Source organism: Micrasema longulum, unplaced genomic scaffold, assembly GCF_059751315.1.
Source record: "Micrasema longulum isolate JH-2025_06_02 unplaced genomic scaffold, ASM5975131v1 h1tg000487l, whole genome shotgun sequence".
Classification (NCBI taxonomy): domain Eukaryota; kingdom Metazoa; phylum Arthropoda; class Insecta; order Trichoptera; family Brachycentridae; genus Micrasema; species Micrasema longulum.
This window is the reverse complement of record NW_028277684.1, coordinates 1590761-1605688: the sequence shown is the minus strand read 5'-3', so window position 1 is coordinate 1605688 and position 14928 is coordinate 1590761. Positions and strand designations below refer to the sequence as shown.

Sequence of the window (14928 nt, the reverse complement as noted above, 5' to 3'; positions counted from 1 at the left end):
CTTGTGCGAATTGGCATTTTCATCAATGGCGCGAATAAAATGTAAACTAAGAAATCGCTTAAATTTGGAAAACGATTTAATACTTAATGTGGCAAAAACGGATCCACGATGGGAGAAATTAATTGAACAAACTCAAGCGCAACCTTCACATTAAAATGAACGAAGATAAGCAAGCACCTATGTAATCATTTTCTATTTAAACACATTTTTAATATTTATCTTCTTCGTAATAACATGTTTTGAACTAGCATTTTTCTGACTTGTAAGATCGATTATAGGAAAATTTTGTTAAATATAATAATTTTAACTCTTATCGACTTTTTATTTAAGTCTTACAAATTATATGTTATATAAAAAAACTGAAGTTTTCTCGATCTCTCGCGACCCACAGGTTGAAAAACAATGCTCTAAGATATATGTATTATAGTCACTAACCACGACCAACAAAACCGTGTCGTCTTTAAAAGTAAATGAGCAGCTTATTGATGATTTTAAATTTATTTGCTATAACAGACCTTAATTATATTACAATTTTTATAAATTATGGAAAATGAATTTTTCAATAGTATGCCTCTGTGTCTTTTTTTTAAATGTCCGAACTTCAGAATATTATGTTTTTTTGCTTGGGGTAACACAGTGTTACATCTCCGCGCGTAATTTTTTTTTAGCACAGCCTTTTAAGAGTTAACAGTGTTTTACTTTTATGTGCCAATAATGCCGTGTTTCTTGATAGCAAGGAATAAAATTTAGAGTTCTTGGTTAATATAAAGTAAATAAATATATTTGCTGAGAATGTTGAAAAATCGTAGGTGATGGTTGTTAGAAAATATAGTATAAATGCGAGTAAATATAAAACCAGTTTAAACAAAAGTATTATTATATTTCAATACATAGAAGAATTCGTATAGGTAATAGGTATCTATCTAGGAAATAAAATATTAGTATTTGGGGTGTACATAAAGAGCAATATTTAAAAGAAAGTAAGTGCTAGAAACAGAGTGCTCTCAAACCTACCTTGGCATTTACATACCTACTTCCTCTTTCTACGAAAAACATAATATATTCTCGTAAATGTTCACAATTGGTAGAGTCCTGCTACCGACTGTAATGTATGAAAGTGATTTACGGAATTGGAAAAACCATTATTAAAACTAGCCTGTCAAATAGAAGAAAATTCAGCCCTTTGGGCTTCGTGTAATCGGCCCTCCGATACTCTATTTATTGGCCCTACGGGCCTCAGTTGATCGACCCATCAGGCCTCAGTTGATAAGTATTTCGGGAACCGGGATCTCATTCGTGGCAATCTATATGTAATAAAGAAGGATCTTTCACTCAAAATGATGCTGCCAAAACCACAATAAATTTACAGATATATTTCATGTCTACGGGTTCATGTCGAAAGGTGCGGTTAATGAGTGATTAACACATTGAATAGTGAAGAATGTATAATTTAGTATGAAAACACACAGTTGTTTAAAACTGTTATATGATAGTAAATTAAATAGTTAGTAGCAGTAAAAGCAAATTGTATATAACATAACATTACGAATTATATTCGAAAATGAAACATTCAAAAGTATTATTTTAAAAATGAATTGTAGGGTAACATTAAATGTTACCTCAAAATTGAAGAAATCCTCAAAAGAATTTTGAAATAAACTTGACATGGTAATAATAATACTTTTTATATACGCCTCCACTTGTTATGTCGTGTCTCATTTTCAATTTTGTCAAAAAATTAAGATGAGAGATAAATATTCATGATAATTGTTATTATAACACTAAACGCCACGTCTGTAGTAGATCGCACATTTGCAATGATAATAAGTACATAAGCGGTCAAGATGTCATTTGAAATATTGAATTCACGTATGAGACCTTTCGATTAATAAGTTTATTTTAATATATATTCTTACATTTTAGGCTCACGGGGATTAAATTACTAGAATAGCAATTCGCCCCATGTAAATAGATAAAGTTTGCACTGGAAGAAATCATGTAAAAACTTGATCTTTTGCATAATTTGCATGCGACAGATACGGTAGATGGACCAGCACGGCCTCTGACTGAAAGAATAATAATAAAAATAGGCTGAATGCTGTCGAAACAGGATCTCTCCGGCAAATGTGAAGTTCGTCAATATACGATAGATGCACATACAAGGCTGAGATCAGCAAAAATGGATGCTGCGATAGTTTGGACATTTAAAGCGAATGGGCGGCTAAAAAGATTTATGATTTAAATGTTAGGAAGTAGGAGCTGTATGTAAAAGTAAAGTGGTACGGCGTTCTATTCTCTCTGGTACCCTTTACAAGGAAGTTTAAAGGATTTTTCTTTTTTTTTGTGTCAACTTTCATTAAATAACATATTTGTTTAAAGATTATAAAATAATGAATCATTATGAAAATACCGTTTACTATACAACAATCGACTCTTATTAAATAATAATATTAGAGAAAAGTGGGCTAAGAATTCTATTTTAAAAAATGCTCATAAGAACCAGGCGGTATGCTCATACTGAATATTGAAACGATACTCGTTTTTAGGCACGATAACTTTTGTCTATGTGCATATGTCAGAAATATATGTCAGAAGATAATCTGTGGTCAGAAGTATAATGTCAATTCGTATTAACAATTATTGAATTTTTATTTATTTTGATGTTCTAGAAGTATCTTTCACAAATAAGAAATCGTTACAATGTAAAAAAATCATTTATTCATTACAGGAAAACGGTATTTTAGTATGAATATCTCAAAAGAAAAGATACCATTTCTAGAATAGAAATGGGCGGATGTTTAAGTCAAGTTTTTCAGAATGGTAGTGCTTTACTATCGAACAGTCATGGACACAGAATATCAGAAGGAACGACTTCTAAAGTTCAGACAATATTTGACGCCTTAGTAGCCAATCCCAAAGTTTCTCTTCAAAGGCTCGAAGCATTATTAGTGCAAATCCCCAAAGTAAGATAGGTGTTAATTAGGTACCTCTTACATATTATAATATTCGGTTGTTCATGATCCTTTTTATTTATTTGTTTTACAGCATGAGAATATTTTGTCTATTCACGATGAAGCTGGTTACAATCTTCTTCAGAAGGTGGTTGGTCTAAATCACATAGAGTTAGTAAGATGGCTACTGAGCAGGCATCACTTGGATGTAAACCGCTGCCCCTGTTCCCTGCCACTTCATATTGCGTGTCTCAAAGGGTCAGTTGCGGTTAAATTAATTATAAATATTGTAAATCATGGTTACTCTTTTTTCAATTATTATTTATTTATTTAACTGATAAAGTCTAATTCATGGATGCTGCCATAAAATATAATCAAATAGAAAAACTCAAACTAGAACAAAAATACAAATACCAAAGACGTGGATAAAACACAAATTATGATAGTTTCATGCCAAAATAATCTAGATTCTACATTCTGCAAAATACTCACCAGCCAGATCATTCTAGGCAGAGGCACCTGGCGCTTGGTCCTTCGGAGACAGGGCTATAACCAGGGGTATGTCAGCCTAGCCGCTAGCCAAAACTTACTCCTTAGCAAAATATTCTTGCCAATATTATTATTATAAACATTGATTCTAGTTGGAAATGAAAATAATCTAACGAATTTGCTAATTGAATTATTTACAATGACATTCTTAAACATTTCTTAAACGTTCTTAAACAGTTGCGCAATTTATTCCTTTTTGGCCATAATGATCTTGTATTTCTTCTCTCTATTTCTTTATGTTCATTTTGAAATCTTTTTTAATAAAAATACCATCAACCCACATTCGCGCAGTGTGTGAAGCCTTCTTGGACAGACTCGATGCTTTTATCCTTTGCTAAAGTTGGCTACATCGAACAATAACATTTAAAAAAAAATTGAAGTGTAGATATACTAAAGTTTTTAAATTTTAAATCAAAATTGGCAAAGTTACAGAATTTTTAATTGGTAACACTTCGAGTGCCAACCCCTGTATATGTTATGTTTGTGCGTTTTCTATTTGTATTTATTTTTGTTATTTTAAATTTTTGTATTTGGCTTAGGCCATTAATATTATAAATAAAATAAAATAAGCAGAATACACAATACCGCTGAACATATATATAGGGCTACATAATATACAGGGTGTTCTTTAAACCCTGTCACATCCGAAACCACTATGATCAATATGGGCAAGAAGACGTATTAGCATATTTAAAAAATATTTAGAACAAATATTTTGGTTTTAAATAAAAGATTTAAAAAAAACAACTGGTTGCTTACTTCTGCAGGGGAGAAAAAAGGGGAGCGCAGTCGCTCGGTTGTCGGCGCATCAGACTTCCTCTCCCCCCTCCTCATTTCTCCTCTGCAGAAGTAAGCAATCATTTGCTTTTTTTGATATATATTATTTTTAAATTTGTACGTTCTAAAAAATAATTTTAATGTGCCGATATGTCTTCTTGCTCGTACTGATCATCGTGGTTTCGGATGTCACAGGGTTTAATGAACACCCTGTATAATATAGTAGCAGGATTGGAATGGGGCTTATTCATTGCCTCTCTTCAACCTTGCACCCGTAATGTATGGACTAATTACTATATCTTTTTTCCAATTGCTATTCTAGCGTAATTGATTAGTCATGAATATTATTTCTAGTTACGAAGAGTGTGTGGAGCTTCTGTTACGTTATGGAGCTCGAATCGATGCCGAGGCTCGAATGTGCTTTCCGGGAACTCATCTACACAACTGTGAGGAGAGTGGAAAATTTTGTAAGTAATCAGCAAAGTCATACTATTGGCGGAAACTTAAGCTTCTCAACTTCTTAGGAAATTAATAAATGTATCAAGTCGATGCATTTTTAATTTTCTAAAAATACTACGCAAATTTGTAATACCAAGCTAATATGTGATAAAATAAGCGACTCTCATAAAAAAATATGCTGTCTACTTATTCCTCTAAAATTTTCATTCATTTAAATTTTCCAAACATATTTGTGTTAAATACGTTTAGAATAATATAATATATGAGTTAACATAATATGTGCAAATTTTTACAGCACTTTCTGACGGAGGGATTCCTGGAAGGCAACTCGGAAAAATTCAAAATGCCATTTATTATGCCATAGACGGAGACCAAATCGGCATTCTTAACATCTTGATGCAAAAAATGGAGGAACCGTGGGTAAGTTACAATTTTTTTTACAAATTATCTGACAGGACGATTTAAACTGTAAATAAATTATGAAAATATTTCCATGTAATACCTTGAGAGTACCAACTTTATGGCACATTTTTTCTTAAGAAAATACTACTTAGTTTAAATTGAATACCGAATAGGCTTTTTTATGCCTGCAAAACAAAAATTCACTCAAACATATATTTGACCACTTCCGTCATTATTTTAGCCGATCATTCCATTCAATAAACTCGATATTGTTACAGGTACCATTCCAAGTGAGAAAGCCATTATTGCACATAGCCTGTGAAAGAGCTGCGTGGAACTGTGTTCAACATTTGGTTTGTTTTTATGAAATTGTTCAAATCCGTTAACGATGTACATTTTAAGAGAAAAATAAAATTTTCAATATGCTGCTTTATTTTTTGCTTTATCAATTTTTAAATATAAATTTACTGCACTTGAAAAATTACTAAGGTTTAATATTTATTTATTCCAAAATTATATGTACTGCATCTTAATGTTTAAGGTCAATGTAAGATCTGAAGAATTGCACATGATAAAGGAAGAATACTATCCGATACATCAAGCTGTTCTCCATGATCTTAAATTCCTGGAATTATTAATACAGCACGGTGCTGAAACATCAGTTAGAACTTGCACACAACAAATGACACTTTTACATGTTGGTAAGGAAACTATAATATCTCCTTTTAAAATATGTCCAAATGTTTGCAGACAGGCTGGATTTTCTCCCTAGGGAGCCATTCAGATCTAAATTTGTTGCAACAGATAGGGAAATCATTTTTCAGAAGGAAATATGGAAGTCTAGGCATTTACAGAACTTAGACATTGTTGAATTAACTAACTGGTAAAAAAAGAAGTATAAAAATTGGAAAATTGTTTTCAGGGGTTGCCTAGTAGGTGAATTGGTTTAGCCGGGTGAATCTCACCCACATGATAAAGGTTTCAGCTGTTTTTCTTCACAAAAGTCAACAGATGGAAGAGTTGAGGAAATGTAAAAGTTTAAACATATGCAGAATGGTGAATGTTACACAGTGTGTAAAGTGGCCACTTAAACCAGCCAATGACGGGTCATAAGTCCTGTAAATGCCTAGACTTTCATATTCCCTTCTCAAAGGTGTTTTCGCTCTCTGTTGCAACAAATTTAAAAAAAGATTCATTTCACAATCTTATAAGTTTTCATGTTAGAATTATCTTAAGCTGATTAGTAATTTCAAACTGCAGTTTTCTGAACTATTAAGTAAAAGTAATTTATAATGATTGGTTATTCTAGTTTTGCTAGCTGCCAGAAAGAGCGCTGAAGATACGCTTAGTACAGTACGCTTGCTGTTAGACCACGGCTGTAAGGAAGTTATAAATGCTCCCGACAGTCTCGGAAACACTCCACTGCATGCACTTATTGTTAGGTAAGCTCTATATTTTTTTTCTGGCCCTATTACTTTTTTAAATAAGTAGCATTTGATTATTTAAAATACGATTTTAATTTTCATGCGGTAAGTAGGTAATAAGTTGTAGAATTGGTAAAAATAATGAAACAGTTTTACAAAAATAAATTAAACTATTAACAAAAAAATTAAAGCACCGAGGGCAGAATGAAATAAAAATCTGTAATCATTTAGCTTCATACGAAAAATAAAATACGCCATACCGTGCCGTATGCCTCAGCGAGAAAACAAATTATTAACTTCAAATCTTTATCATAATACCTACCTACCTACTTGTATTATTATGTATCCCCCAAGAAAGCAAGAGCACACACATGAAATCTCGCGTCTCGTATTTGCAATCTCTGTCACAACCGAATTGACATTTTAGCCGGAATACATATTATCTAGCCAAATTACAAAAGGACTCCGTATTGTAATAAAGCCAATCGGCGATTATCCGTATTGCATTTTGGCTGACCAAGCATACTCCACATTTAATGGTATATTTCTTCATTCATTCTGGCCAACCCAATGATCAGCCATAATGTTTCGACTAAATACAAATCGCGCCCAATCCTACATTTTAGTTCTTTTTTCTATCACTTCAAGCATTGCATGTCACACGTCCATGTCAATTCACATAGACATGCCCTATGCCCTCAAAAACGATGATACAGTAAAACCGCGATGTAACGAAACGCGATATAGCGAAAAATGCTATAATATAATATAATGCTAAAAAGGTAAAACCAATTTTTCATACAAAAAGGCATTTAAATAACGAAATCCCGTTAATATGCATAACAACATAATTTTTGTCCCGTATGAAAAAATGCCAATACCTTTACTTAAATTTACAACGAAATAAAAAAATGTTGAAAAATGAAAATATTATTTCGCACTTTCAAACCCGCGCTGCCGCTGAATCTGCCGTATGCGAACGGTTCTATGGCCTTTTCAGCGGTGCGCAGTGGTCTGTTAGCACCCAGAACGGTCAAAGTACGTGTCCAATGTGTGCCTGTGTATATCGGGCAGTATAATAGAATCGGGCAATTTTTTTTCTCCGTACAACTGGCCCAACCCAGTATATACCGTGCAAAAGTGAATATTCGATGCCTTCAAATTTTAGGTACGCTTTGGAAGAAGCAAGGTACGGTTATGACCGATGGAACAAATGGGGGGCCCTGAACTTAGCTAGACATTTGCTCAGTGCTGGAGCCCACCCTTCCATTAATAGAGCGGGAAATAGCGCCCTCGCTAGTACACTGCGTCACGTGCGAGATTGGGATGTTTGTTACGAATTGTTAAACATGATGCTAGCTCACGGAGGTAAGTGTCATATTTTCCAAACTTTTCCAATTAGTAGAAAGTAAAACGATTCTAATTAGTTTCAATACTGTGCAACATGCACTTAATATTCCTCACAAATTCATATTAAGTATTATGCAGGTAAAGGAAAGTGCCCATTTATCGGGTACCTTTTTTTAGGCAGCCTTGAAATAAAGAAAATGATCGAATTTCCTAAACTGTACCCAGTGTTTATCATGTCTGTACAGTAAAAATAATTTAGCGACCACACTTTTAAGCAATCTTTAGATTTACATGTATAAACATGAAAAAGGAGATATTTTGTGTTAGAAAAAAAGAGGTCCATATATCGGGTACCCGGTAATAGGAATAATATTTCAGGATACTTTGAAAAATTAGGAAGAAAATATTATAAATTATGTTTTAAAAATATTGATTATTCTTGTACTAAAATTACAACCCCAAGCCATTGCGAAATAGTCATGTATTGAGATTGTAGCGTGATCAAATCAACCATTAAAGCAACATCACAAATTAAATCAAATTAATCACTACCACAACATTCTACATGGGCCCATTTTTTCCTTGGAATGCATTTTATCTTTTTCTCCTTTGATTTTAGATATATATGCTTTGTTACAGTAAACACACTCTGCATCTGCATCATCTTCATCATTGGATCATCATTGTTATCTATGTCCACGAGAATATTAGTTTCTAACTAACTTCTTCCAGCTTTTTGAGAAATCAATTTGTCCAAACAATTTATTTTCTTTTTTTTTTCACATGATCTTCCAAGGAAGTCTACGATATGTGGAACTGCTGCGCTGCTTTCATATACATTTATATTAATTTATTATTTCACTATTTTCCTATATACCATCATCTTGTTTTGAACAGCTTCTATGGTTTTCTTAATTTTTGAAGGATCCAATTTCTTGCGATTAATCGATTGAGATGAAGTTGCCATGCCAAACAAATAAATTTTTAGTTATATACTTCCAAGCTGAAGCCTAACACCGGGTACCCGAATTATGAAATGCTCGCTATTTAACGGGTACCCGGTTTTGGGCATAACACGAATCTTACAAATCGCAACTGAAATACAGCAAAGCGAAGACATGTCAAAATAATGCATGTTATGCGAAATTTTCCTCATTTAAGTGCACCTAATTTTGTGGACACTTCTGGCAGTGAGTGACATGGTTTTGAAACCATATCTTGTCACCGGCAGAACACAAAAGTTGTAGACTTTGGCCTTCAGATTGTTTGGGATTTGTTTATTTCTGAAAACATGTTTGAGCTTTCCCAAAGCAGCCTAACTTAATCCGATTAGTTTGGGTAGTTCCACAGTTTGATATAATTTTCCCAATTTGATTTTGTGCCCAAGGTAAATGTACTCTTCAACAACACCAATAATTTTATTTCCACTGAATATGTTACTAGGTGTTGGCAATTTCTATAGTTTCAAAATCCTTTAAACTTGAGATCTTAGTAAACAGAATCAGTAGCCTTTATTTGAATATTTTAATCATGTTTGCCTGACTAATTTTATGTATTGTTTTTATTTTATTTTAGGGGAGCCCAATATGGTTGGTCGTGATGGTTCTGTTCCTATAATGGTATGCCTTGTGCCTTTAATAAATAAGGATCCTCTTCATCATTTTACACATTCTATGAAGGTATTATTTAATTATTTCATATACAAATATACACATATGTATTTATTTCCAGGGAACCTATGTAAAACTAGAGCATTTTAACATTAATTTGTAGTGTTCTCTAGTTACATTAGTCTCCATTTTGACTCTGCCTATTCTAGGATGGAGATTTTTTTTGTAGATTAATTATAGAAAAAGACATTTATTAAAAATTTAAGAACTACTTAAGTATAAAAAATCAACTATCTAAATATTAGAATTGAATAATAATAATTATTAGAGGATGATATGAGGAGGTTTGCCAGGTGATGATGCAGAAGCAGGATAAGTGGAGAGAAAACAAGGGGAGGCCTGTGTCCTGCAATGCATCAACAAGTGCTGATTACAATTCATTATTAGAGAAATATATAATAAAAGATTTAATCAAAACATACATTTGTAATATTAATATACATATAGGAGAATCATAGATTTTTTGTAATAATAAATATCCATATTGCATATCTAGTTTCTCCTTTTTCTAGGTTTGTTATTTAAACTGCATTCGTATTCTGCTAGAATATGGAGCCAATGCTAACTGTTCGTACCGCTGCAACTTGACTCCTCTACATGTACTTATATTCACCATCAGTGAGAACATCACTCTGAACTGTGGAGTTCCTGAAAAGAGGTCTAACTTCGAGTTCATCAAAAATCTTCTCGTCCTCCTGCTGCATCACGGCCTAGACTGCAACGTACGAGTCTCCGTCAACACTCAGCATATTCTCCAGAGTTGCGCAGATATGGTACAGAACATTCGCAGTGCCGAAGATCTTCTGTGCATTCATCAACTCAGCCTGACGCTCATCCAATATGGAGCAGATCCTGATACTCATCTCTCCAACAAAAGTCTAGTTTCCATATTTTGTAATGAAAATGATTCTCAAACGAATAGTCATATTTATCCAACGCCTGAAGCCATTGAAAATAGAAATTCATTTAGAAACGGATCTAAAAATTATATCCTGTATTATTACGTAACTTTAATTATGAAAAAAGAAAGTATCTTGACTGATCCTAATGCAAATTTTGCTAAGATAATTTACCTCTTTTACTTCACAATGGAACATGAACCTCTATACGCCTGTTTAAAAAGCCTTCACACACAATATATATCTCAAGTACCAGCTAAGAGTACCGATAACCTAGTCAATCTCATTAAAGATCTTTACAAAGCACCGCGCACGCTGAAGCAAATTGCCAGATTAAAGATTTATAAATGCATCAATAGAAAAGCAGCAGTGAATGTAAATAAACTGAATCTGCCCCTATCCCTTAAGGATTATATTCTTCATTTTGATCTGTGATTATTTACTTACCTACCTTTTCAAATAATTTTATTAAATATATTTGTCTTCCTTTTTAAATTTAAAATGTAGATATTTTTTGTATTCTAAAATAATTCTTATATCACGCAACAATATTCCTTACAATTAAGAGATGTTGCATAAAACATATTATTATCTACGTTTTACAAAATAAAACGTTGCACTAAACTACAAGACATACATTAACTGTCTAAATATTTCATTCTAATGACCAAAACTACTAGGTGCAGATTTGGAATATGTTATGTATAACAAAAATGTAGTTCATTATTTTAAGTACAAAGATAATTACATTTGTAATTTCAGGAAATCCATTGTGCCGTACTTATAATTCAGGGGTGCTATTCTGAACCGCTCTCATGGCGAGACAAAATAGTTTTTCTCATGTATTTTGCATGTAAATACGAAAGATAATATGTGCGCGATAGCGTTTGGAATATCACCCCTGGTATAAAGTTACGTCTAGGCATAGTGGGAATACCATCCTTATTCTACCACTATGCCAAGGCTTAACTGTATACCACGTTTACAAGTAAGGTCCATTTTGTCAAGAAAATCTTTTTAACTTATCAGGGTTGCTCTGCAGTGAAATATATTTTTAATAATAATTCTAAATATTGTTCTTTCTTTATACACCAAATTGCTTTGTCAAACAGAATTGTTGCCACAATTTGTTTTGTGAATTCAATGAAAATATTTTTTCTTTAATGTTTTTTATTTAAGTATAAATAATAGGGTTCATGTTTTAATTCAAATATTACGGAAGAATTAGAGCATATATAAAAATGTTACCATCGTTGAATTTGATTTGTATTTTAACAACTAGTAAATAATGTCACACCCAAATTGGTGAGCATTTACATAATAATCATTGGTTTTTTTTTTCAATACATAGTTTTGCCTTTAGAGTATACCTACTTATATATTTTCCATCTCTCTATTACGTAAAGAGTAATTTGTTCAATAATTTATTTAAAAATTAGGTTTACTTACAAACTTAAAAAATGAACTGCTCTCATTAAACATTTAAAAAAATATAATTGTTAATGTATATACTTGAGGAGCTGGCAATGAAAACGGCATAATTATGCCATTTGCTATCAAAATGTTATGATTCTAGTTTTGAAGTCCATATTTTTCATTTCTTTTTTAAAAAAGTTTTAGGAAAACACCAGTTAATGCAATAAAAAAAACAGTTAATGCAATAATACTCCTTTTTAAAAACATGTTAAAATTTACTTGGAAATACAGTCCCAAAGTCACTGTGTGGTAACCTGAGGTTACCCATACTAAATTCGTATTTCCTAGCTTTTAAAATATAATAATTGTGAAACACCCTTCACATACTCTTAGATTACAACCTTATTCATCTTAATTATTGATTTTATATTTGAAAACACCTAAAATAAAGCATTATAATGCAACTGTCATAAAACAATATTTTAACAATACTTGCACACAGCACGAGTACATTTGCATGTTACGTACTGACCATTCCTTATCTCCCAGACCCGCGCGGAGTAGAGGCAATATGAGTGTAACTGACTGTGCTTCTACACTATACTGCTGTTAAAAATTAAGTTCAATTTATTATTTAAGAAACTATAAAAGTTCAATGTCATCTTTTCATTTAATAATTTCTTTTTTATAGAATGGGATTGTCTCAATGTAATGACATTATTGTTTATGTTTACAAAACACAACACTAAGATCAAGCACTTGTTATACTAATATTATGTACTTTAGTGACAATTGATTTATTCTCCGAATGGAATCACACAAAGAAAATATTCCTGCTTTCGATTCATTAAGGAAATACTTTACCAAGTTCATAAATCTTCTTATAAACATTAATTATGTTAAAACAAACAATCTTCTCACACACGGTAATATTCACGTATGTGCTGTAATACAAATAATATAATCGCACGGATTGATAAGTATATATCAAACAGGTAGAAAAATGTTTTTATTTATAGTTTTTGTAAGTTTTGTGTTTTTATTATGTTTTATATGTATTTGAGATTATGATTCAATTATGTTTGATAAGGCATGTTTCAAAATTTTATAAAATGTTTCCCTCAGCACGGGACACCTCCCATTATCTTAAACTCGTAAAGCCCGATGGTTAAAAAAATAACTCGGGTGGCGAAGTCGGTCAAAATAGACCCAGTTTAAAAAAGTCGCTTTTTGGGCCTGTTGGCCTAAAGCAATGAGATGACATGTCATTAGTTTTTTTGTAAGATATCTCACGTTTTTTCTAATAATAATTTAAAATATAGAAGCGAAGCAAATAGCCTACAAATACGTGCTATCTGCTGAATTTTGCCTGTCGAACTACCATCTCACCGCCCGTCTGTCCCGCTCCATGCCGCTCATTGGACAGTAAGTGCGTATTAGGTATCACATTATCACTTATCATACTAATGTAACGTGATTTGGTGTCGAGTCGGGATACTCCAGTGGTACTAAGCATTTTTTTATGGAATAAAAATAATTCAGCATATTGACTGCTAGCTCCAAACATAACGTTTTGCATTGTTGTGCTTATACTACTTAGTGCGGATCCAAAACTTATAGCTGTTTTTTCATTACTCGCTTTCAGTGACCTTTTGTTATTTTGTCTGATTTCATAGATCCACCTTTTTTCTAAACTAAAAAAACTATTCATTTAATATCACGGACTTGAAGGAATATAGATGTTTGAACATAAATAAAAATAGTGAAAGTTATTCCCTAAACCAGAAGGTATAATACATGTCATAAGTCATAAGACATGTAAATTTCTGTTAATCTTGTTAAACTCCTGAAAGGGTTAAACCCATATTTGTCTACAGACATTTATAGATGCTTAAAATATAGTTGAACATATATTATGCTGATTGATAGTGCTAAGTCAATCTGAGATTTCTGTCACATGCGCCTGTCGCGCTTATTCAAGATGTATGTGCGTATTAGATACTTGGGAGTTGACGTATTTTTTACTTTGGGATTATGTCAACAACTTTTCATTATGTACACGTGATGTGAATGAATAGTTTGTATTCTTATTGTTTTAATGTTATCTAAATAGATCACGAATCGAGATTAGCATTTCATCTGTGGACGAGTTATATGAAAACTATATGTTGGAAACGAATGATCTTTGTTTAGTAATTATATTTCCGTTGGTAATAGTATTTCTAAAAATGGATTATTACTTTATCCTTTAGCATGCTGTGTTCTCCTGAGTATCGTTTGTGAATATGTCCTTATTAATATTTCAAAAAACCTCGCGTCAAAATTTACACTTGAAAATTCAAAATAAATCATTGCAACATTATTGTTTTCTTATTGACAATGAATGTGTTTTAAGCGGGATTCAAACCCGGAATCTTTATGTGTACACAATGTAAAAAGCTTTGCCATTTCATCACGGAAGCTATCAAAGTAATGTTCTATTATGTGTTTTGCTTGTGTAGAAGTTTTAAATACCCACAAAAATCTGACTAGTAAGCAGTGGTTAAAGGTTTTTATTTTTATAATTTTATTTGTATAAACGTAAGTTACATTAAAATGAAATATGTTTTTTTTATATATGGTAGAATTGGCTCTGCACTATTTAGCCATTTTACTGGAATAAAATTAATTATTGTTATATTGTCCTTAATTATTTTATTGATAAGATTTCTCTTACTCAGCAGTTAAAGATAGCACGCGCCAAAGGTTGACAATATCTCCCAATTCTTATCTATATTTATTTTATATCCACAGTGGTGACGACGAATAGGCGATATGAGATTCACGGCGACTCTAAGCACCTCTCAAACACATAATATTTTTTTGCATTTTATATATGTTTTTAAAAATAAACTGTTGACTCTGGTGTGATAATTTTCATTTATGTTTGAATTTAATTTTTTTTTCTTTTTAATATTAGACCGAACGAAAATCACAAATAAATTTTGTTTATCGCGTAATCAATAATTTTCGTATTTATAGGGTCTAAAAA

General features: G+C 32.1%; 1 protein-coding gene across 1 annotated transcript; it reads left to right on the top strand.

The window, feature by feature from the left end:
• Positions 1 to 2568: 2568 nt before the first annotated feature.
• Positions 2569 to 14572, top strand: LOC148281204 (uncharacterized). Its single transcript, XM_088227111.1, has 10 exons — positions 2569 to 2963; positions 3046 to 3209; positions 4632 to 4744; positions 5032 to 5156; positions 5417 to 5491; positions 5680 to 5839; positions 6448 to 6580; positions 7731 to 7930; positions 9488 to 9591; positions 10095 to 14572. The coding sequence occupies exons 1-10, from the start codon at positions 2787 to 2789 to the stop codon at positions 10914 to 10916; spliced, it is 2073 nt and encodes a 690-aa protein (XP_088083237.1). The 5' UTR covers positions 2569 to 2786; the 3' UTR covers positions 10917 to 14572.
• Positions 14573 to 14928: the final 356 nt, after the last annotated feature.